This window comes from Aedes albopictus, chromosome 1 (genome assembly GCF_035046485.1).
Source record: "Aedes albopictus strain Foshan chromosome 1, AalbF5, whole genome shotgun sequence".
Taxonomy (NCBI): domain Eukaryota; kingdom Metazoa; phylum Arthropoda; class Insecta; order Diptera; family Culicidae; genus Aedes; species Aedes albopictus.
The window spans coordinates 167833512-167859434 of NC_085136.1; the positions used below are offsets into that span (position 1 = coordinate 167833512).

Consider the following 25923-nt stretch of genomic DNA (forward strand, 5'->3'; position numbering starts at 1 on the left):
AAAAGGCCTCAAGTCGTCAGAAACATGTTTGTTTAAAAAATGTTGATGCGGCCTGTTGGAGCGGGGAGGGATTCAATTGCGACACTGTTTTTACAGCAGATCGAAAGTCGTTGTTTTGTTGATCAGCTTAAACTAAAAGGTTTTATTCAATTTCAATTTACTTATAATTATTACACTTTTACTCACAATTTCTCAGTGCTTCCTTCCGCTAGGTTTCAAACCATTCCTCCAACTACAGTTTCAATTTAATATTCTATTTGTACCACTTCGTTAACTATCGACAATCTCTCTCTCTCTCTCTCTCTCTTCCATCTATCTATACACTCAACTGATCTTCTACTTGGCTTTAGCTGGGTGTAGGGTTACCAGTATTCACCGCCGCGCCAACACGGCCTTTTCAATTGTTGGTCTTGAAATGACTTCGACAAATGTTCGATATACTAAGCAGCAGCATGATCAGTATAACTACATACCTATATCAGATAACTTAAAGATCTGATTTTTACAGAACTGTTTGTCATTTCTACAAAGCACATCGGCCACATGCCCAAAATCAAAGCTTCCTGGAAGATATAATCCAAGCCCAGGGAAGACAGATAGCACAGATGTTGAGGAAAAACTGCCTCGATGAGCGGATTTGCTGACATCTGATGAATCTCGTAGCCCGTAGGAATCGACACCATCGGGTACCTAGGGATCAGGTTCTGTTTCACTTGCGGCCTTTTGTGATGACATTTAGTGCAGTTGCCCCAAACCGACTATACATAGGCAAACATTCACTCAGGCAAATATCCGTAAGGAATACATGGGTTACTCTCGCTGAGACCGTCCCACTATTTACACCATGTCTTCAAAAATGTTTAAGGTGGCGATTTCCTGAAAGTCCCCTCCAAAAAAGTAAGAAAAATGCATTTGGTTAACCAATTTGATGGACCCCCCGTTAGTTAGAGCCACAAAAATTTTTGCGGACCCCTCGATTTTGATCAATTGTTGGCTCATTTAAACCGTTACAACTCAAAAGTTTCTCCAAAAACCACCTAATAACAAAACGTTGTTCATAAGAGGAAAGATAGGACTACTATTTACAGTTATAAAAAGTTGGGTCGGCCATATTGATTTTGGCCGCCATCTTGGATTATTATACCAAAACTTTTTTTTTTCACCATGTTGGCAACCGCCGATTTTTCGAACCGTACCGTGTATGCACCAAACTTTGCGCAGTTAAGAAAAATCAAATTTCTAGTCGTTATAAAAAATACAAACAAACAAAATATATCATGAACAACATGCTCATACGATAGACTAATGATCCTCCTTTGAGTCTGCAATATAAAAAAAATCATAATATAAACAAAAAAAATACTTAAAATCGAAAAACTATTTCATTGCCATGTTCCAAACTTTGCGCACAAAATCTTCGATTGTTCCTAACTTTGCGCATAGTGTGCCTAACTTTGCGCATGCTATGAATTGCTCAAAAAAGTTATCAAAAATGCTATTATGTAAAGTTTGCCCATTAAACTAAAGTTATTCAGATCAGGTAGTGTGTCCTTAATTGATCTTTGTTGAAATACTTTGTCCTACGAGGGAGGGGGAATAGAGGCCTCCGGAGTTCCTGATTTCGTCTGCGGTTCGTACTAGGCACCTACCGTGTGAACAATCCAAACTTCATGAGGGGTTGTTTCCTGGGGTTAAACATCAAAGGTACAAGCTTCCTGATAAATGAAGTGACCGTTACGGATAGAAACAATAAGGGGTCATTCAAATATGACGTCCATCTTTGGGGGGAGGGGGCTAGGGTTGTCTGAAAAAGTGTGATATGCTATGTGTTAGGTATACTATGAAGCGTGACGGGGTGGCCCAGGGGAAGAGGGGGTTCTAAAAATCTAAAAAATGGTGGACGTCATATTTGAATCGTCCCTAACATTGACCGCCGGAAAATTCAAATGAAGGACTGTTCACAAATCACGTCTCATTGTAGGCAGATGGAGAGTGTCTGCCGTAGTGCTACGGTTCATACAATTTTCTACTAATTTCTATACAAAATCTGCTACATGGTGGAGAATGAAGAGGCAGGCCTGAAATTATCAGTACTGGTGTTACATAATATTTAAATGGTTCATAAGTCATGTATTCACGTTCAACATGGATTTACTGAAAGTGCGCAAAAATTAGGAACACAGTGCAAATAATGGTTCCAAACATTGCGCACCACTATTTACTAATTAAATTGAAAAAAATATTATGAACTGTGATTGATATTACTAGAATATCACCTTTTTTGTCTATTAACTGCAAAATTAATCATCATTGCACAGTTTTATCGAGGAAAATGTTGATTTTTAGTAGAGTTACTTCTTGGCAACCGTGTCAAGGCGAGGCAAATTTTGACATTTTTGTGTATTTTTTGTTTATTATTCAACATAAACAAAGATTTTATGACAATTAAATATTTGTCAAATAATGTTTATGTTTACACAATGCTAGTGCAATGATTAAACTGGTGAATATGTTGACATTTAGTTATTTGTTTCGTTATTTTACAAGAATGCGCAAAGTTTGGACCTGCGCAAAGTTAGGTGCGCACACGGTAGTTCTTCCGAACAATGATCTGCGAAGACCTTTGACCGCCTTGCCGTGGTACGAGACGCAATGGGCTGTGATATCTAACCGAAAAATGTTTGGACTACTACAGGCCTACAGCTTTCCAGTACGTTTTGCACTATTTTTATTAGTTTATAATGTTACCATTATTCACACTTAAATTAGGTTTAATATTAATTTGTGTCAACATCCGCACTAAGACACGTTGACTCTAAATCATTTACTGTTTCTGTTTCTTCCAGTTACGATGTGTGTGGGTGTATTCATCCACATCTCTCTGGTGGCAGCGCAATGTTCTGCTTTTTGGTCCCGGTGTAGCCAACCGGTCAATATGCCAGCAGTGCTCTACACAGTCCCCGACGAAAAAAAAAAGAACATTTGCTGCGACAGAAAGATGGTTTCAGAAATGCGTTCGGCTCGACCACCATCTCTTCCAATGAACGAACAGTTCTTCAGTTGATTCTCTTTTTTTGATCCATAGCTAAGCTTCAACATTTGTGTGTGTGTTTGTGTGGTTGAGGGGGGTGTCTCTCTCGCTTTCTATTTCTGAAGCAATTGGATCTCATAAAATATTGAAAAAAAGAAAGGAAACGTTCATGCAGAGTTTGTATACTATCCAAAACACGAAGAAAGTGTAGTTTATATGGAAAGAAAAAATCAAACGAACAAAAAAGAACTAACTTCTACCATATTTAGCGCACTACGTTGCTGCCACCTCTCATAAAAATTGGACTCAAACATTTAAAATCCATTGACATTCGACATCGTGCATATTAGTTGGAAGAATCATTCTCCTTCCAACACAGCGAGAAGTACTGAAAACATTTCTCTTTTGTTTCCTTATCGGAAATTTATTTTTGTTTTTACTCCAGTTGACAGCGACGTTTTTTCCATGGGTAAGTGCGAAAAATTCCACTATATCATTACTTGTTTTTCATTTAATAATTGTTCAAGATGCAAAAGACAAACTTTCTTATATTGATAAGATTACGTTTATAGATTTTTTAATAATTTATGATCATCATATTCCACTCAAATTCGCCGGGGCGCAGCGCGAGAGATCAAGGAAGCAAGGTCAGATCACATTAGGTGATCCATTTCCCGAACCATGTCTCGAAAATCGTGTTTGCCAGTAATCACCTCCGGCGAGATTTTTCAATAGTTTTGTTGTTATGCTTTGATCTTGTCAAAATGGTTAAAGTTTACTAATACAATGAACATTTGCTAATTATTCCAAAATCTCCATTGATTTGTTTAACCTTCAATACCATTTAAATATGTAGTGTTGTTTTATGAATTTCAAGTTTCTTTCTCCACAATAAGTTGCTTGTAATGCTGCGATTAAATAAAATCAAATCTTAAGTGTAATTATTACAATTATGAAACTACCAATTGTTGTGGAATTACAATACGTTTTGTTGTATATTTTATAATCCTCATACACATATCAAAATCAAGATCGTCTAAAATCCATTAAATCGTAAAAGTAAGAATATTTTGTTTCACCATTGAAAATGTAGTTATATCTCCATAGTCATATCAAATTGTAATGTATGCAAATTGCCTCTTTTCCTTCGTTAATATGATTTCCATACGGTCACACAATGTAGTTTTTAAATATTTTTTTCTGCTCGCTGGAAAAAAAGTCGGGGAAGGCGATTCTCTACGAAATAGTCATCCGTATCGAAATCGCAATCGGAAACAGAGTTGGCCACTATCGTTCGCCAATCGTGTTCTTACCGGATTTTACGGGCGGCCATTTTTCTAGAATCGTCTGTTCATGTTACCGCCACCCTGACGGTTCTGATTCTGGTTGCGGTTCTGCTGGTTGTTGGAGTTGCCGCCACCGAACTTGTTCTGGTTACTACCGCCGCCAAAGGCATTGCCAGGGTTGTTACGGTTCTGCTGCTGATTACCGCCGAAATTCCGCTGGCCGGGGTTGTTCAGGTTACCTCCGAAGTTGCCCCGGTTGCCCGGGTTGTTTCCAAAACTGTTCGATCCGCCACCGAAACTGCGGCCACTGAATCCATTGGACAGGTTCAATCCGGACAGCGGCGAATCAGAGCTATTGAAGGGATTGTTGTTTCCGCTGGCAATGCCTTCGCCTAGGTTCTTGCCGGATATAAATGCCAAGCGGAGCAGATCCTGAATGACTTGCGGGTTGCTGAAGTCGTTTCCGTTGTTGAAGTCGCCACGGTTGCCAAAGTCTGAAAAAAGAGAATATAGAACATTTAAGAAACCGACAACCACGTTCTGATTGATGGACGGATGTGTTCGACATTAACAATAAATGCCAGGACCTATCGTGGCGCCCAAAGCTCTCCGTCATCAACAATGTACGGTACCGGCGACCGCCACAATACAACCTAGATCGACTGTAGCAAAAGGATGTCGCCTAGCATCCATCAACGACGCAACCGAGAGCACCATCGGGCGATTTTGTAGGAGAACGCAGCGTCAACGGTAATGCTGCAGCGTGGAACCCGACAAAACGGGGAACGTTGCAAACAGAAGCGAAAACAGCAGACCTACTTCTTTCGGGATAAAAAAGCGCCGTCTGGAGTGCGAGGAATGGAACAGCTGTGTCATTCTTAAGAAACACGCAAGAATAAGACGGGAGCTCCTTGACCGACGGACGTGAGTTGATTGGTGTGGTGGTAGTAGTACTTCGATGCGCACCTGAATAGAGAGGAGAACGTAGGCGCGTATGAACGAAGGCAAAGGCTACATCCATCAATGCAGCCGAGGATGGAACTGATCGAACTCCCACACTGCATATGATCGCATACTTATGCGTCACCGTCAGATGCCATTCACCAGCTCAACACCAACAAAGAAGTTGATAAGGGAGCATCTATTAAGGGTTTGTTCCAATGGGGCACGTTCGGTGTAGTACTAGATTTCGACAATGATTTTTCATAAGGGCCTAACTGACTTGATCGATTTCTCTTCGTCGACTCTCTCTTTCGCTAATAACTTGATCAAAACAAACAAAATCATTATTCTTTTTGTTTCTATAGCAACATGTAGTTGTCTTCTTCGCATTTCATCCAAAAATCTTTAAAAAACTCAATACACATTCTGTGATAAAACAAGGAGAGGAACGATGAAGAGAATTCGAAAATATCAGTTAGGCCCAAATGAAAAATCAGTGTCGATTGTAGTAATGAGCTGAATTTTTGTACCACCACTTCTTATTAAGAGTGTACTCAACCGTCACCCCTCGGTCGGGCCTACCCGGCCTACCATGGATAAACCATTACCTAATCGAGGAAAACATAAAACTGTCAAACGAAACGATGAATAAACTTATGTCGTTTTCGTTTTTGCGGTGGTGCTACACCGGTGCAGCACTTTTGCACCGAAAATGTTCGTTTTTGATTTTCGTGCTGCACCGGTGTAGCACTTTTTCTGCACCGCTCAAGATAGTGCAGCACTCAGAAAATCGGGAGTGTAGCAGGTGTACACCGCGTCAACCAATCAGCGTTCGCAAAATTGTAAATATTTTGGTTTTTATTCACACACACCAATGCAACTGCGCCGAAAATGTTCGTTTTTGTGGTGGAAAGTGTAGCACGAAGCGGTGTAGCACCGCCGCAAAAACGAAAACGACATTACTTTGTAAAACGTGCTTCTTAAATAACGACGTGTTTTTATATTTCGTCCGGAACTTTCCGCGGTAGTCTTTTTGTTCGTTTTTCCGCTTGTCGCTTGCCTGGGTTTCCGCGCTGCTCTGCAGGTTATTGGCCCGGAGATGGAGGAAAAGGCAAGAATCGTCGCGTTCGATGGCACCGGTTTCCATAATTGGAAATTCCGAGTGGAGTGCATACTCGATACATTCGACCTTTTGGATTGCCTCCAGCGGGAGGTGGAAGAGATCGAGGAATTGCACGAGTTGCAGGAAGACACCGCGGCGGTGCGTGCGGAGAAAAAGAAGAAAGTGCAGGAAAGAAGAGCGTTGGACGAAAAGTGCAAATCGTTGATAGTGCAAGCGATCGCGGACAATCAGCTCGAGCTGATAAAGGACTGTGCGACGCCGAAGGCGATTTGGACGACGCTGAAGAATGTGTTCGAGCGTCGTGGAGTAGCGGGACAGCTGATAATTCGGAAGCAACTTTTGACGCTGAAGTATTCCGATAAAGGTGGTGCTTCGCTGCCGGAACATCTTCTACGCTTCGACAGGCTCATCCGGGAGCTGAAAGAGAGTGGCGCGAATGTGGAGGAGTCGGATGCAGTGTGTCACCTGCTGCTGACGCTGCCGACGTCTTTCGATTCCGTCGTCACCGCCATAGAAACGCTCCCGGGGGGCGTTACCATGGAGTTTGTTAAGAAGCGGCTTCTGGACGTCGATATGAAGAGACGGAATTCGGAAGTGGCTGGACTGGAAAGCGGAAGCGAAGGGGTAGCGAAGTCGAGCAAGCACAGCCGAAGCAGGATGAAGTGTTTTAAGTGCGGGAAAGTCGGCCACAAGAAGGCCGATTGTCGAGTGAAAGTGGACTCCGACGAGAAGAGCCAGAATAGGGCGAAGAAGAAGAGTGAAGTGCATCGTAATGCGCAAAATGCGAACCTGGGTGCTGAAGACAAACCGGAAGTGGCATTCGTGGCGTCGGACGCCGAAGAGGTAGTGAGGATTGGTTGGTACCTTGATTCCGGTGCCACCGATCATATGTTGAACGATTCCCGTTATTTCGTGTCGATGAAGCAACTGTCGCCTCCCGTCGAGATTGTCGTTGCTAACGGCCAGAAGCTAAAGGCGAAATATTGCGGGGACGTGGTGATATACGTAACTATCGACGGCAGAACGAAGAAATGCGAGGCGAAGGACGTCTTGTATTTGCCTGGGTTAAGCTGTAATCTGTTCTCCGTCAAGCGGGCTACCAGATCCGGATTCCAGGTATGTTTCTCGGACGACCGAGCCCTGATCACCAAGGACGGAAGAGTTCAAGCGGTCGGCTGGCTCAAGGGTAAGCTATACGAACTAGATGTCTATTGTAAGAAGAGCGAAATGGGATCCGCCATGGTAACTGGCAAAGTATCACGGAACGCGGTTCTCTGGCATCAGCGGTACGGACACGTAGGGTGCGACAGCCTTCGGCAACTGGTGCGGCACGGTATGGTTGACGGTTTGATGCTGACGGAGTTCAACAGTGCCACGATTGTTTGTGAACCGTGTCTATCCGGGAAAATTGCGAAGCAACCATTCATTTCTAGCGAGGATAGGCGTTCCTCGCGTCCATTGGAGCTCGTCCACAGTGACGTGTGTGGGCCGATGACGCCGCATACGTGGGATGGAAAACGATTCTACGTTTCCTTCATAGATGACTTTTCCCACTTCACGGTCATTTTCTTGATGTCCTCGAAGGACGAGGTCTTCGAACACTTCCGCGACTATGAGGCGCTTGTAACAGCACGGTTCGGAACGAGAATTTCCAGGCTGCGGACAGACAATGGCGGCGAGTACGTCAGTAACCAGATGCGCACTTTCTGCCGGCAGAAGGGTATTTCGATGGAGACAACGATGCCATACACGCCACAGCAGAATGGCGTGTCGGAACGCATGAATCGAACCCTGATGGAGCGTGCTCGTGCTGTTTTGGCGGAAAGCGGATTCGGTAAAGAGATGTGGGGCGAGGCGGTCTACACGGCGGCGTTCTTGTGCAACAGATGTCCAACCTCGGCGGTAGGGGAGAACAAGACCCCATACGAATCGTGGACCGGCCGTAGGCCGGATGTGGCGAAGCTGAGGGTCTTCGGATGTGTCGCTCACACCCATATACCGAAGGAATTGCGAACGAAGCTGGATCCCAAAAGTAAAAGGCTGTACATGGTTGGCTACACCGTGAACGGGTACCGATTGTGGGACGACGAGAAGCAGAAGGTAGTTGTTGCCAGGGACGTGGTTTTCGACGAGGATTCTTTCTTCGGTGGCAGTCCGGATGGCAGACGGGCGCCAGACAATGTACCTACGAAACCAGTTGAAGTCGAGTTGCAGCGAAATCGTGATCGATCAGCGAATTTGAACGATGGTGATGAGGAATTCGGTTCCGTGCATGACGATGAGGAAGACCCGGTCGCTGCTGATGCGGAGGTTCCCGGAGTACCAGCAGAACCTGTTACAAGGAGGAGTGGTCGAACACGAAGGGAGCCACAATGGTTCGATTGTTATGAGCTTGGATATGAGATGTCATGCGGCCTTGCGATGTGTGCAGAGAATTTCGTGGACAACGTACCGAATACTGTCGAGGAGCTGAAGAAGCGGAGTGATTGGCCAGAATGGGAAGCGGCAATAGCCTCGGAGATGGATGCATTGGCCCGCAACCAGACTTGGACCCTTTCAGAGTTACCACCAGGACGGAAAGCAATCGATAGTCGATGGGTGTTCAAGCTTAAGCACGGCGTTGAGGGAAGCGGTCGCCATAAGGCTAGACTGGTGGCCAGAGGTTTCTTCCAGCAAAAAGGATTTGACTACGAAGACACCTACTCGCCCGTAGTCAGGTTGACGACCCTGCGAATGGTGTTGGCAGTTGAAAACTTTGAAGGGATGCTTATACACCAGCTTGACGTTAAGACGGCCTTTCTAAATGGGAAATTGGACCAGGAGATCTACATGCGTCTGCCGAATGAATTCGAGACGAAGGGGCTTGTGGCGAAATTGCAGCGTTCTTTATACGGCCTAAAGCAAGCCTCTCGGGCATGGAACTCAAGGTTTCATGAGTTCGTCACCGGACTCGGATTCTTCCAGAGCAAAGCGGATAGTTGTCTCTACACGGCGGTGAAAAACGGAGAACTGGTGCTGCTGATAATATACGTTGATGATATCCTAATTGCGTGTCGTTCCTTGGAATTGATATCGACGTTGAAGGACGGACTGAAGCGGGAGTTTGAGATGACTGATCTCAATGACGTGAAGACGTTTCTCGGACTATCGGTCGAGTATGACAGAGCGGCAGGTGTACTGAGCATCAGCCAGCAGCAAAACTTGGAAAGCCTGCTGAACCGCTTCAATATGGAAGAGTGTAAGCCAACACGGACGCCGATAGCAACCGGACTCAAGCTGACGAAGTGTACGGATAAGGCCGAGCAAACTGATAAGCCGTACCAGGAGTTGATCGGCTGCTTAATGTATGCTACGACTACATCACGACCTGATTTGAGCGCTGCGGTGAACTACTTTAGTGGCTTCCAAAGTTGCGCTTCGGAGGAGCACTGGAGCCACCTTAAACGGGTTCTGCGCTATATCCGAGGCACACTGGGTGCGAAGCTGGTGTTTCGGCGAAGTGGTGAGTGTAAGCTGCTCCAAGGATACGTCGACGCGGATTGGGCCGGGGATGTTAGTGACCGTAGATCCACATCAGGCTTCCTGTTCTACGTATATGGATGCCTGGTATCCTGGGCGTCACGCAAACAGACATCGGTTGCGCTCTCTTCGGCAGAGGCCGAATACGTAGCGCTTAGTGTAGGAGCAACCGAGGCGATTTGGTTGAGAATGGTATTGCAAGATCTACACAGGACTCTGGACGAACCAACTGACATTCTGGAGGACAATCAAGCTTGCATCCGAGTGGCTGAGGAGGAGAAGCCTACGAAACGGTTGAAACATGTGGATGTACGTTGGCATTTCATCAGAACCGAGATCCAGAGAGGCGTTATCAAGTTATCCTACGTTCCAACCAATCTACAAGTTGATGACATCATGACTAAGGCCTTACCAGGACCTCAGTTTGAGAACCTTCGGGACATGCTCGGGCTGTCGGCTTGACGGGGGGTATTAAGAGTGTACTCAACCGTCACTCCTCGGTCGGGCCTACCCGGCCTACCATGGATAAACCATTACCTAATCGAGGAAAACATAAAACTGTCAAACGAAACGATGAATAAGGCTGACACAAATTTCGATTTTCCCTCATGTCACCCCCCCCCCCCCTCGGAAATTTTTTGTCTGAATTCGACATTTTGAGGGGGGACGCAAATAAATTATTTAGGAAATTTAAAAATTTTAAAGTGAAATTAGAGTCATCGAGAAAATTTCTTAACAAATCCGATGAGTTTGACGATTTTGCCTAATTGTTTGGGTAATTTTTGATGAAATACATTTATTATTTATCATCCCCCCCCTTGACGAGTCAACAAGCAAAGTGACAAAAGAAGAAAATGAGATTTGTTCTAATCTCTATCTAATCTAATCTAATCTAATCTAACACATACGCAGCCAGTACAAGAAAGCATCCTGGAAAATAATCGGGTTAGATTACGCCCAATTACTTTTCTTGTCAATATTGATGCTTGCAGCATATCAAAGATATGATGCAAGCGTCAAAGCGGCCAGGCCTACTGCGTAGCGTTTACCGCAGAGATGATTCTTTGAAATGATTCGACTTCCATAAAATTTCGTTTAACATCGATTCACTTCTCAAATCTACAGGGGAGGAAGGATGCGTGGACATACCGTACCAAACGCTCCGAGATTTGTGAAAAATATAGTTTAATAATGTATATTATAATATAATAAGAAGCATGAAACATTCTCACCAAGTTTATCGATGTATATCCACGTCACGGTCTATTTTTGTTTTTCCAACGACGTCCAACGGCTTGATGTTGATTGTTTGATAACTGCTCCAGATTTATATGCAATCACAATTATTCTTGTCTTTCCGGTGGCAGCTTCCCATGATCTACTGAAATCTCTTCGGACAAGGGAGGCCAATTTCTGCACGACCCCGGTGGCAGAGCATGTACGACACAGATAACGCGGGAGAAGAAAATGAGATTTGTTCCGGCCTAAACTTACTTTGTAAAACGTGCTTCTTAAATAACGACGTGTTTTTATATTTCGTCCGGAACTTTCCGCGGTAGTCTTTTTGTTCGTTTTTCCGCTTGTCGCTTGCCTGGGTTTCCGCGCTGCTCTGCACTTCTCACCAGGTCAATTTTCCGTTTCTGCAAAGAAATGGTGCAAAAAGCGTGGGTATTTTGATTTCTTGCCTAATTTGATGCTGTTTGAGCAAAACTTTGGATAACTATGTTGTTTATGTTGCAAGAAGTGGAAAAAACAACAACACTGTAGCCAAAAGTTTTGCTCAAACAGCATCAAATTAGGCAAGGAATCAAAATACCCACGCTTTTTGCACCATTTCATTGCAGAAACGGAGAATTGACCTTCTCACCATACTAAAATTCTGCTCATTACTACAAATGTAGTACTTCATCGATCTGTTCTATTGGAGAATTAAAACTAAACTTGACAGTTCGATAATTATTTCCTTAGGAGAACTGTCAAGTTTAAGTTTAAAAACTAATTTTAATTCGCCAATTGGAACAGACTCTAAGTACGCCACCCTAAAATTGTGTGTGGCGGAGAAGGATGAAATACGCGCTTGCTGTATTCTACGCAAACCCAATATTCAGAAGCTGGCTAAAGCCGGAAGGATACGGTCGGCAGGGTATGCTGCAAGAATGCCGGCCAACAACCCTGCAAAGTTGGTGTTCGCTACTGATTCGGTTAGCACAAGAAGGCGTGAAGTGCATAGGAGAGCACGATGGGAAGACCGAGGATAAACAGCGGCAGTCGCAAACCTGGCATTGTGGCGTGCTATTGTTGATAGGTAATGTCTTATTTATCTTAACCTTCCGTAACTCGCGTGCATGTCCACCACAGTCAGCACCACGCTGATGCTGAGTACAGAAAGCGATATTTTTTCAACGTGTTGTACAAAATACAACAGCGCGAGCGCTCGTGGGTTAAATGTGATGATAAACAAATAAATAAATAGAGGTTGGGTGCCAATAATAGACCATAGCGGACCTCCTAGGGAAAAACCGAAATATAAATGCCAAAAACAACTGATTTAGGCAACTTCCGCCGGAGGAAAATCATTTGCATTGCTGCACAGCAGTTCCTGCCAATTGGATTACCCAGTGGCCACGAAAATCGGGTATTTTAACTAAACTTGAATGTAAACACTCAAGAGGGTCCACTATAGGCACATTCAGAAGGGACATAAGGCTGACACAAATTTTGATTTTCTCTTATGTCACCGCCCCCTCGGAAAATTTTGATCGAAATTCAACATTTTGAGGGGGGACACCAATAAATTATTCAAGAAACTTTAAAATTTTAAGGTGAAATTAGAGTTACACAGAAAATTTCTTAACAAATCCGACGAGTTTATAGATTTTGCCAAATTGTTTGGGTATTTCTTCATCAAACACATTTATTATTTATTGTCCTCCCCCTTAGCGAGCCAACGAGTATTGTGACAAAAGAAGAAAATGAGATTTGTTCCGGCCTAATTATGATTGATATCGTCGGCATCGAGGTAGACCGAAAATCGCGGATGCTGCCTTACGTAAACATGGACAATCCCTAGGTCGAAAGTTAGAAAATAATTTTAATGAGCAATGTTTGTACTTACTTGGATCTGGGCCGTTGAAACGGCCACGCTTCAGCGGTGGCGGTCCGCTGAACCTGGTCGACTGTACGTTCTCTAACACAGCCGGGTTCTTGTCGATAATGTCCTGCATCGCCAGGGAGATCTTTTCGTCGTTTTCTTTGAAAATTTTGCGATTGACCTTGGTGGTCAACGGTTCGATACCACAGCGGACGGGCTTTTCGCTGTCGGAAAGCTGAAGAACCTTATCGCAGACCTCCTTGTCGCGGAATTCAATGAGCGCCGTATTACGATTACGTTTGACCACACACTCGATGAAACCGAACTTGCGGAACTTTTCGAACAGTTTTTCTTCGGTTACACCTAAACAACAAAAATAATAAATAGGTATGAAATTTCGTTTGTCGATTGTGCTAACCCTCGTTCACTTACCGATTGTCAAACGAACCAAGCGCACCGATGTTTCCGGATTGAAGTATGTGTCCTTGCGTCCTGGGAACACGTGCAGGCAACGGTTTTGGAAGTGTTTGCCATTGAAAGCCTTGATAGCATCGGTGGCCTGCTCGCGACGTGCGTAGTAAATCAAGGCAGCCATCACCATCGACGTTTGGCTGGTCTTGTAGGCTGGAATATTTGGCGAAAAGATGAACTTGATGTGGCCACCCACGCTGGAGAAGTAATCTCTGATGTCGCGCTTGTCAGCGGTATAGGGCAGATTGGAAACATAGATTGGCCACAGCTTAGCCAACGGGAGTGGCGGAGGGCGCATTTTGGATTCCTCTCCATCTTCCAACAGCTTCTTGACATGTGATGGTTTAAGATCAATGACTGAAATTTGAGATTTATGATTTCGTTTCAGTAATTCAGACAAGTTTCAACTTACTCAAAGGTCCGTTGTATTTCTTTACGGTAATAGCTCGGTCTTCGGTCTTGTCGCTGTCAGCCTTTGGAACTGGGAGCGTTTTGCATTCCAAAGCCTTTTCAACAGCGCTGGCATCCTTGAAGCAGATGACTGCATGCTCGTCAGCGCACTTACGACGGCTGACAAATTCAATGTCGCCAAACTGTTTGAAATGATCGTAGATAGTTTCCTCGGATGTGGCTGTAAGTTTATCGGATTATAAAAATGTATATTTAATAGTATTTTTTTACACAACGCCGAATTAGAAAATGTACAACTGTGTATCTACCTTTCTCCAGGGATGTGAGGTACACGCTCGTTTCGTAGTTTGGAATGAGGGCCGCCGTCACGTGCAGAGCGTGGATGCGTTTGCCGTCGAAGATTTTCTGGTTGAGTTCCAAGGCGGCCTTCTTGGCCGTTTCCTCGTTCTCGTAGAAAAGCTGAGCGACGGCACCGTGGCTGTTGTTGATAACCTTGACCTCGGTCGTGGTGCCGGTGTGGGCAACGGCCTTCTTCAGTTCCTCCTGGTTGGATACCCAGCTCTCGGGAAGATTAATCAACGACACGCGGTTCATGTTGCGGAAGAACAGCTTGGCGGCGCGCCAGATTTCAATGTGATGATCTGGTTGAACAATATAACAAGATTAGTCAAATAAGTGTCTGTTGGAGAAAATCATAATTTCTCTGAGCAAAACTTACTTTGATCATGTCCGGTGACATCGTAGACGGTGACCTCTTCAGAGTTGAGTTCCTTCATAGCCGTTTCTTTTTGTTCCTGTGTCTTGCAGGACACGTATGCCAGAGGGTGGAACACCAGCACACCGGTGATTTCGGTGACATCCTTGTACTTGTCGTAGACCTGTTCCTCGGTCGTGTTGTCATCCACGACGGTGACGAACACATTCTTCTTGATGTTCCAGATGGCTATGTACTCGATGTGCATTCTCAAACGCCGGTTGCGGAACATGGAGCCTTCCTTTTCCTTGAGGGCCTTCGTTGCAGTGTCCTTGTCCTTGAACAACAGCAAAGCCAGCGTGTACTTGAGATAATGGAAAATTTCAACATTTTCCACAGTAAAATCCTTAAAATGCTCCCGTAGCTCGTCCTCAGTCACGTCATTCGGCAAGTTTCCAACGTTCAATTTTTTGCCGTTATCTGTAATTTAAAGTTAAAAGTTATTGGTAGTTGTTAAATAGTTATTACCTACGCCTCTACTTTTCTCATCAAATAATATTCATAATAGTTCACCAAGTCAATTGATTTAAAATTGACTGAATTATAGCAACGAATACCAGGTCTATTCGTCCTATTCGTATAGTAACACTTTTGGAAGACAAACACTATTCGTGTAAAACGATACGAATTGTTTCTAATTGTTTTTCGACACGTGTCAATATGATACTGTTGAGAATCAATGAACTGGCTCTCACGCTCTCGACTTTCTGCTTGCTCGCCGATAACATTTCCCGCCTACAAAGTGCTATCCCAGATCATCTTCCGTCGTCTTTCACCTAAAGTAAATGAGTTCGTGGGAAGTTACCAAGCCGGTTTCATCGACGGCCGGTCGACAACGGACCAGATCTTCACCGTAGGGCAAATCCTCCAGAAATCCTGTTCATCTGTTCATCGACTTCAAGGCGGCATACGACAGTATCGACCGCACAGAGCTATGGAAAATCATGGACGACAACAGCTTTCCCGGGAAGTTTACCAGACTGATAAGAGCAACGATGGACGGTGTGCAGAACAGCGTAAGGATTCCGGGTGAACTATCCAATTCATTCGAATCTCGACGGGGACTACGACAAGGTGATGGACTTTCCTGCGTACTATTTAACATCGCCCTGGAAGGTGTTATGCGACGAGCCGGGCTCAACAGCCGGGATACGATCTTCACGAAATCCGGCCAATTTGTCTGTTTTGCGGATGCTAGAACATTTGGAACGGTGGCAGAACTGTACACCCGCCTGAAACATGAAGCAGCAAAGGTCGACCTGGTGGTGAATGCGGCTAAGACAAAGTACATGCTGGTAGTTGGGTTGGGACTGAGCGATACAGGACAGATCTTGACAGCGATGTTACGATAGACTGCGATATTTTCGAGGTGGTAGAAGAATTCGTCTACCTCGGTTCCCTGCTAACGGCTGACAATAACGTGAGCCGTGAAATACGAAGGCGCATCATCAGTGGAAGTCGTGCCTACTACGGACTCCAGAAGAAACTGTGGTCAAAAAAGGTTCACCCCTGCACTAAATGTACCATGTAGAAGACGCTAATAAGACCGGACACGAGACATGGACGATGCTGTAGGAGGACCTGCAAGCACTCGGAGTTTTCGAGCGACGGGTACTAAGGACGATCTTCGGCGGCGTGCAGGAGAACGGTGTGTGGCGGAGAAGAACCACGAGCTTGCTGCACTTTGCGGTGAACCCAACATCCTGGGGCCTGTAACATAATGAAAATTTTACTAATAATATTAGGGTTCGTTCAAATATTACGTAACGCTAAAGGGGGAGGGAGGGGGTCTAGCGTTGTGTTACGCTTCATACAAAATTTAAAAAATTTTCATACAAAAGTTGTTACGTGGGGGAGGGAGGGGGTCTGAAATGGTCAAATTTTGCGTTACGTAATATTTGAATGAGCCCTTAGTCTTGTAGCTTGTAACTTATAATTTTCTGTTGCATAAAAATACTACAAGTACAAGTTACAAGTCCAATACTACAAGTCGGTCGGACTAATATTATTAGTAGAATTTACAAGTGTATGTTGCATAAACAAACTACAAGTATAAAATATTAGCTATGACTTGTACTTTTGATTACAAGTCTCAAAGGTCTTGTAAAATAATTTACAAGTTAGATTTAAAGTGTTGCAGAAGTCATATTTAGTTTTGAATATATCGATTTACCATTTTGATGAACTCAAAAGATATTAATTACACAGCGCAACATTTTTTTGTCTCAAGAGCAAACTTATGTGTCTCCGAAGGATTTTGGGCCGCTGAATCCGAATCCGGGCTCAGATTTGCTCTAACACGTCACAATTTTGAGCTATACCTCAATTTATAGGGCAAAATATGCGATTTTGAGCTTTTTTGACTGCAAGCCATTAAGCTTGGAAATATTTTTTAAGCAATCAAAAGGTAAATTGGTCAATCTATATATATAAAAATGCAGTGGCATACGTGGGACCGCGCATAACTTGCGAACGGAAGGTCCGATTTGGGTCGTCTAAGGTTTGTTCTGTTAGTTTTCACCCAAGGAAGGTTTATGAAGCAAAAAAAAACATGGAGAAATAGCGATTTTTGAAAATCGGGTTTGCATACATTTTGAACGGGGACTTGGGCTTGGCTAGGGACTTGAAACGTCGAAAAACGCAGTAGGCAAGACAAAGTTTGCCGGGGACAGCTAGTTAACATCTAAATTAACGACTCATGCAAAATATTTCGTTTTACCTAATCAAATTTGATAGATTTAAGCATTTTATGTTAGTATGAAAACTTGCATGCAACTTTTGGAGGGTGACTTGTATGGGAAATATCGTACCTAACATAAATCGCTTAAAACTAGCAAATTAGATTTGGTATAACGAAATATTTTGCATAAGTCGTTAATTTAGATGTTGATTGACCAATTAACCTTTTGATTGCTTAAAAAAATATTTCCTTGCTTAATGGCCTGCAGTCAAAAAAGCCCAAAATCGCAAATTTTGCCCTATAAATTGAGGTATAGCTCAAAATTGTGACGTGTTAGAGCAAATCTGAGCCCGGATCCGGATTCAGCGGCCCAAAATCCTTCGGAGACACATAAGTTTGCTCTTGAGACAGACAAAAAGTTATTTTTTGTTACGCTGTGTTATCTGTGAGAGTAAGCAGGCCAGCACAAATTCGTGCAGTGGACCATACTGGTAAACGGTAAGACAGAATGTGATGATTGCTTGTTTCGCTTTCTCGCTCTGTTTCAAAGATTAGAATGAATGTAAGGGTTCATTCAAATATTACGTAACGCAAAATTTAACAATTTTAGACCCCCTCCCTCCCCCACGTAACAAATTTTGTATGAGAATTTTTTAAATTTTGTATGAAGCGTAACGCAGCGCTAGACCCCCTCCCTCCCCCCTTTGCGTTACGTAATATTTGAACGAACCCTAAACAACGTTATCACCCCCGTTCGTCAACAAACACAAGCAAATATTCTACGGCTGGAGAAGGAATCGAACCCTCACTCCGTGGTACAGTATATGTACAGCTAAACGACTGACGCCGCTAGCCACATGACAACGAAGCGTTCTTACAATCTAAATGAAGTTCATGATAGAAATATTTGAGTGCAATGAGTGCTAGAAAGGTGTGGTCTAATCCTAAATTAAGATTGAAAATACCACCAGGGCGCGATGACGTCACGTTTTTGATTTCCGCGTTTCTATCTACCTCGAGATAGATGTAGGAAGTATGACTTCAGTCCATCTATTCGAAGGTAAAGGGACACTGCAAAGGAAACTTGAAGTTTCAGTCTGCAATAGAAAAGACCAAATGTAGGAGATTCGTCTTAGTCCATTTGGCAGTCCAGTCTACTTCGAGATAGATGTAGGAAGTATGACTTCAGTCCATCTATTCGAAGGTAAAGGGACACTGCAAAGGAAACTTGAAGTTTCAGTCTGCAATAGAAAAGACCAAATGTAGGAGATTCGTCTTAGTCCATTTGGCAGTCCAATCTACCTCGAGATAGATGTAGGAAGTATGACTTCAGTCCATCTATTCGAAGGTAAAGGGACATGAAAAGGAAACAATCGTTAGTCAGAAAAAAAAGACCTGAAAAGCCCAAATGTTAAAGGGTATGTAGTCATAGTCCGTTAGGCAATATACTCTCCTATTCGACTAAGAAGGTTTATTAAACTTTAATTTAGTTCATTGGTTGAGTTGAAAAATAAATATCGAATATGCACAAGCAATTATTACCAGTGAAGAGAATTGTCCAGTGAAGAGAATTGTCAGATAAAAGAGGCACAAAACAAGCAACAAAGAAGGCGCGACGATTACTCTTTATCCCTACTGGTAACAGATAATGACATGATCTCGAAATTTTTTGTTGCAGACAAAACGGAAGCTGAATTTGTTGCGTACTTTTCAACTCGTGAATAATCAATTATTACTAACCCAAAGTCGAAACTGTTTGATGATAGATCTTCAACAGCATTGCAGTGTTTATCGACTCGAAGTTGCCGCTCGAAAATCACAATGGAAGCCTTAAAAATCTCTAAACTCGTGGTGCACGATCTTTGTCCTATTTTGTTCAAGTTGGGACAAACCTATATCGCATTGGGTAGAATTTCGCAACAAATTCAGGTTGCGACATTGTCATTATTGTTGCGCGATGGTTGAATTTTGATTCACTGATTATTACTAATTAAAATACAAATACACTGAAATAATTCTGAGAGCCTATTTCATCAGACGCTACACATACATTTTACACCTAGTCTGACACGTTCACTTCAAATGAATCGTTATACGCATCATATTATAAACAGTTCCGATTGAAAAACCTTCTAATGAAACTAAATGACACTCGGAGTTATATGCACATAACACGATCGATACATCAGCTGTGCATATAACTTTGACCGGGTGGAAAAGCAACATTGGCAGATAAAGTGGAACACGTTTTGCAGAATTCCGCAATTCCAGTAACTGACCTTCGTGGTCGTGCGGCTAGCGGCGTCGGTCATTTAGGCGTTGTGAATTCGATTCCCGCTCCAGCCGAGGAAACTTTTTTTCAAAATGTGAAGGATATTATTGGAGTTGCATATACATTGGCGCACCCAGCCCGCTTTATAGAAGCAAAATGCATGACATATAACAGTATCATGGGGTCTGGTACGTTTGGCATAAGGCCATTTGGCATAATACCGTTTGGCATAAGGACGTTTGGCATAAAGGACGTTTGGCATAATGGGCATTTGGCATAAAAGACATTTGGCATAAAATGATTTCAGTAAAAAATGAACTACATCGTCATAGAAGGGAAAGTATTCTAAAGAAGGATAATACATTATAATGCATTATTTTTTCTGGATATAATATGCAGACAAGGATGGTTTGCTGGAAAGAACCATTGCCGGAATCTAAATTGCTTGTATCGATAAAGAACAGCCTATATACAAAAGAAGGAACATTCCCTTTCCGGAAAAAAAATCAAATTTATAGAAGCTAAAGGTTATTTCGAAAATAAAAGATCCAATATAATGCACCACTAACAAGTTTGCCTTCTTTCCATTGAAGGCTGTTCTTTAATTTTTCTCCAGAGGGAAAATATATTTCACATATTCTTTATGCTAAACGTCCTCTATGCCAAACGTCCCTTATGCCAAATATCCTTTATGCCAAACGTCCTTTATGCCAAATGTCCTTATGCCAAACGGCCTTATGCCAAACGTACCAGACCCGTATCATGGCGACCTGAGAGTCATACCACATGCGTCGCATATAACTCCCACTTCCCATTTTCAACCTTAGATTAGATTCATATGATATTCCAATAGTGCAGTAATATATGATTGACATAAAACAGTGATTGGAAGAGTTGGCTCAGTGTATGTTTAACAAGGTTATCTTATTTACCGCATAGGTATTTACATGAAGTTTCATAATGGTCTCTATAGCTTGAAAAGAAAAGACTTCGGGAAACAGCTTTGGCATCTGATGATAAAGAAACTCATCGGAAAAATATCAAGCAATGGTGAGAATTTCTATTCGATGAAGACAAAAAGTGAAATACGAATGACTAAGTATAAAGAAATAATACATACATAATCTTTTGAATTTCATTCATGTAATTGTAATTGTTTTTAGCTATTATAAATCTGGTTTCTGTTCTTATTTAGATTATCGTAGTGAAGAAACCGGAAGCATACATCAGAATCTGCCACGTATAATCGACTGCAGAATTGCCATGAGAACAGCTCGATAGCATGAAATGGCTAGGAAGAAAACTAAGGATACTCGAAGATGCAAACCCTGCTGAAGCACGACTTCATTATACAACATACATTTTATTTAGATAAATTGTGCTATAAATGTGAGACTATGTACAATCTAACTATTTTAGAGACAAGGAGAGATGTAGTAGGCTGATATGATTGGTATTTTCTAGAGCAGGCCATGATAGGATAATGAGGGAATAAACGTCATTCTTGTTTATCTACGAGTCCAATAAAGATCTGTTCTACTGACTATTAGGGTAACGGTTGAATTTTGGACCCCTAGAGGACATTGGTTTGAATTTAAATCAAAATCAAACAGATTCAGAAGGTATTTACACATAATGATGACGTTAGTATGTTCGTAAAAGCCTCCACTGTTCGTTAAAAATACCCACAAGGTCATTTCTGGCTGAAAATTTGATGAAAATTACTGATTTTTTAAGCATCAGTTTTCACTGTTTTGGACACCCCAATATATTTTGGACCCTCTTCAGTATATATTTTGCAGGGTGGCCACACAAAATCAAAATTGAAATTCCCGCATTTTTCCCAACTTTTTCCCGCATTGATTTTGAAATTCCCGACTTTTCTTTATATATTTATGTAGCATGTAAAACATCCAAAAATCCAAACTTTTAGGAGGATCTGTAAAACTTACTGAAATATGTACAGTGTCATTGTAATACTGTGACAGTTTATAATATTTTGAAGACGTTAACATCAAAAGAAACTTTCAAGTAACAAATGATTGAAATTTGCTTCTTATTCTGGATTTCTTTAAAGCGTCAAGTGCCCAAAATAGGTACGCCTGCCCGAATGGTACAATACCCTACTTGAAAATACTTGTGTCGGAATTCCCAAAAGATTTTTGTGAACTCTTTAAGAAATGCTTGATGAAGTTCCAACAAAAAAATCTAGTCGGCTAACTAAAATATTCTTTGGTGAAAGCTTTGAGAGAGTTTTTTTTTACGCTATCCCAGGAATTCTGAATGTATGAAGGACGGCATTCTTCACATAATTCTGTTATAATTCCTATAGACAGAATTATTGGGCTGTTTTCTGGTGAATTTCCTGACAAAGAAAAAGTTTATTGAAAAAATACTGAATAAATGTTTGCGATATTTTCTGGTAAGAAATATAATTGAGTTAACAAATCAAATCAAATCAGACAAGAAAATCAAATTCTGTAATATGAACAGGTTCATATACAAACCACCAGATTCAAAATTATCCGAAATCCATTAGATTATACATAGTTAAATCTTTCGTATATATAAAGGATTTTACAAGGACTCGCTGGCGTTATATGTCAAAACTCTTGAAAAACTTCTAAAGAAACTGGCTTCTAAAGATACATTTCGATAAAAAAATGCAAAACTCAGATAAATTTTTGTTCTAAATTAAGTGTGTGTGTCAGTAAATCTGCTTCAGAGGCACGTTCTTCTTCATTTAGAAAATTTCTACCAAGTAGCAAGCTAAAAATTTTCTAAGAAAATGTTGTAGAAGTATTTTATGGCATTTTTGATAAAAACATTCAAAATTTAACTACCAAAATTATTTTTGCAATACTTTTTTTCGTTTTTTTTTTGATTGGGGTTTTTAGTCGTTCTAAACTTCATTTCTGAAAATTATGATTTGAAATATGTTTTGCCTAATTTTAAGGTCTAATTGTTGACTCGATCATCCGGACCATAAAAACCTGTTCAGGGCTGTTACAAAAGTGTCGATATGGAAACCGCAAAATCCGCGCCAAACAATTTAAAATCCACGCCGAGGTCATCAAATCCGCGCCAGTGCAAAAACATGTGGTTTTGATGACTCAAACTCTAAAAAGGCAGAATTTTTCAGAGAAGATAAAAAAAATGAACTATTCATGACTTTTGTTGCACTCCAGATGAAGAGCTTTTCTATTGATAAATCGATTTTTAACCAATAATAATCCATGAATTTAAATGAACTTAAATCAAACAAGAGTTTGAACATGTTGCAAACAGACTAGTTTTTTTTAATTGGAATATAAAGTTCGGATCAATAGTTCTTTGATTGCTTATGAATCAGGGTGTCTACTATTTTACGAAAATGGAAGTTCCTGTACTCTGAGGCAATCCCAATAAAGGAGCATTCTTGGCGAAATTTTTGAAATAATTTTTATTTATAACCAACATTATGGTAGAAATCCTGAAAAGAAATCTAACCTAAGTTTTGGGACTGAAAAAAATGTTTTAGAATCTTTTTGAGAAATTCATGGATTACCTTTTGCAGAAACTTATTTTGGTGAATCTTCACAGTAATACAAGATGCAACACTAGCATAGACTATGTAATTACTAGTGCAATTTATTGATTACATCATCAATAAATTTTATTCCTAAGGAAGATATTTATGAAAAAAAAAGTATTTCCTGAATATATCCGGCAACTTCTCTAAACATTAAGACAAAAGATATGCAGAAAAGTATTAATTCATCAGAAATTTATGATAAATGTTTCTGGCCACACAATACCCTCAGTGAAGATATTAGCAAGAATGTCCTCAGGACATTTTGTGTCGGAAAACCAATCAGATTCTATCAGATTGATTGCTTACGATACACACAGTCTACAAAACCAATGGTTTTATTGGCGGGATTCTGTTACATTTGACTCTTGATTTGACTACAAAATTCAACCAAATGTTTCTTCAAAATTTCCGATAGACGTATTTTTGCAAATTCCATAAAACACCACCAATTTTAGAAAACTTGCCATTTCAGTGTTTTTTTTTTCCAAACGTCAAGCATTGCTCTATAGGTAAGTTCCATCCAAAATTTAAACTAAATCCAAAATTTTAGCCAAAAACTGATCTCAGGATTAAGGCAGAAATGACTTCAAGAGTTTCACTAAGAAATTCAGAATATGATCTTCTAAGATTTAACAAATTGAGCTTCTAGTGCGATGCAACTTAACTAGTACTCCACGCTATTGATTATAAACATTGTTTTTGCTCAAACACAAAATTCCATAATTATAATTTGAAAATGTTCGTTTTTTTTCTGATTGTGTTGAACTTCGTCCCCAAATGTTTGATGTAAGTAGATTTATAAACCATTTCCGCAAAATCCGCGTCAAAATTAGTAAAAACACGCGAAATCCGCGCGAAACGCAAAAACCGCGAAAAACGCAAAATCCGCGCCACTTGTAACAGCCCTGCTGTTATCGTATAATTCCTATCAAACAAGAAATCACTCGTAATTCAGAATCAAATGCTCATCTGCATTATTTGGATTTTGAAATTCCTGCGTGAAGCTTCTGAAACTGTGTAAGAATCTGGATTTGAAGTGAATCAAGTGCTAAATCTAGGTTTGAGTTTACATTCTGGAGGAGTTACACATCATTTTAAAAATTCCCGATCATGAATAAAATTCCCGACTTATTCCCGCATATTTCCCGATGGATTTCAATTCCCGACTTTTTCCCGCATTTCCCGAATTTCCCGAGTCTGTGGCCACCCTGATTTTGGACACCCGGTGTTTAAACTCGTTTGAAACTATTTTGGAAGAATTTGCCGCTTGAATATGCTGTATCACATCCTAATTACTTGATTGACAAAGGCTGATTAGACGAACTTTGCGAATTTAATGCGCTAGAATGATAAACGTTTTTGTTTACAACTGCAAGTTTCCTCAGCACTGCAATCTCTTTTTGTAAACATGATGCGACACTCGCACCGATGACGAGATTTGCAAAAAATAATTTCAAGGCAAACAAGGATATTTCCAGTGAGGAAATGATTGCTGCCCGTGCAGAATGATCTTATTTAGCGAATGATTCTAAAAATTTTCGTCATCTCATCATTAAACCTGTGTAAGTTGTGATAATAGGACACAGGGGGTCCAAAATATATGGGGGTCCAAATTATATTGGTTACCCTACAGCATCTGTACCAATGTTTAGGTAACTCAAATGCATTGTCAATGGGGGAACCCAATTGGGTTTTTTAATTTTGAAAAATGTATCGATTTTTTGATTTTATACGAAAGAGCACCTTTTTCTGAGCCACTATGATTTTTTTCAGATTTTTAGAACTTTATTTTGGTACCTAAATTCAATTTCAAAGAGATTTTTTGAAATCACCTTTTGACAGCTGGGTAACTGTTTGACAGCTCCACCCGGTACAAAATGCGACGAGGGGTAATTCGACAAATCGCTCCCATACAAACTTCAAATTGAGTTTTAAATAGGTTCCCGGGCACCAAAATTCATGAAAATTTGGATTTCGGCTCAGTTTCACATGCAGATTCTGAATATGGAATTATCTCAACACCGCTAAAGAAGCCAATTGATGTTGGCTGCAAACAATCCTATTGGGTGGGAATAGGGATGTCATATACGTGGAAAATACTATCTGTACAACAGTGCATTTACTATCCAACAATTGCGTAATTTATAAACGACGCGAACAAGCCTTTCGTGTCAAAATCCCGCGATTTCCGAAATAACGTTTATCTGGTAACTATCACGCGCACTCTACTCTCCCCTACATAAACACAGCCACTGGAGCCGCCCCTGGAAGAAAATGCAAAAAAGAGACAGCCGCAACTGATTACGGTACAACTGTAAAATTTTTGATATGGTAAAATATGATCCATAATTCGATCAAAACATGTATCTTACTTGAATCACTTCAACTAGACTGCAAACCACAATAATCTTATCCACAATACCGAGTATTTGCATTTTTTCATGCCGGCCGCCGAAGCTTGAAAATTTTCCATAATGGCGTTCTTCGGATTCTTCTCTGCCGAGCTTCAATCCACAAGCAAGCCGAAATTTTACTCCACTTACCTGCGGCTTTGTTCACTGTGTTTTCAGCGGAGGCCATTTTCACCAATCAAACTAGCACAAAATGTGTTTATATTCAAGAAGAATACCCAGTATTCTTCAATTAATCACTATTTTCAAGTGGGACGCTTCACTTAAAATCTACAATATTTGGTAAAACAAGAACGTGAAAAACGATGTGTACGCGGCTTTTGACACCTTCAGCCCGGCATAACTCTTGCGCCGCCAC

The 25923-nt window shown here is 41.4% G+C and overlaps 1 protein-coding gene across 1 annotated transcript; it reads right to left on the bottom strand.

The window, feature by feature from the left end:
• Nucleotides 1-2698: 2698 nt before the first annotated feature.
• Nucleotides 2699-25917, bottom strand: LOC109431413 (uncharacterized). Its single transcript, XM_019707631.3, has 7 exons — nucleotides 25698-25917; nucleotides 14593-15048; nucleotides 14183-14515; nucleotides 13876-14094; nucleotides 13425-13820; nucleotides 13017-13355; nucleotides 2699-4811 (listed from the first exon to the last, which is right to left on the bottom strand). The coding sequence occupies exons 1-7, from the start codon at nucleotides 25732-25734 to the stop codon at nucleotides 4369-4371; spliced, it is 2223 nt and encodes a 740-aa protein (XP_019563176.1). The 5' UTR covers nucleotides 25735-25917; the 3' UTR covers nucleotides 2699-4368.
• Nucleotides 25918-25923: the final 6 nt, after the last annotated feature.

What these genes read in the sequence shown, in the direction of transcription:
- LOC109431413 (XM_019707631.3), bottom strand. Translation starts at nt 25,734, where the DNA reads ATGGCCTCCGCTGAAAACACAGTGAACAAAGCCGCAG. An exon ending in TGTCACCGGACATGATCAAA is followed by an intron (nt 14,516 to 14,592) that starts GTAAGTTTTGCT and finishes TTGTTCAACCAG; the next exon opens with ATCATCACATTGAAATCTGG. An exon ending in TTTCAACGGCCCAGATCCAA is followed by an intron (nt 4,812 to 13,016) that starts GTAAGTACAAAC and finishes CTCTTTTTTCAG; the next exon opens with ACTTTGGCAACCGTGGCGAC.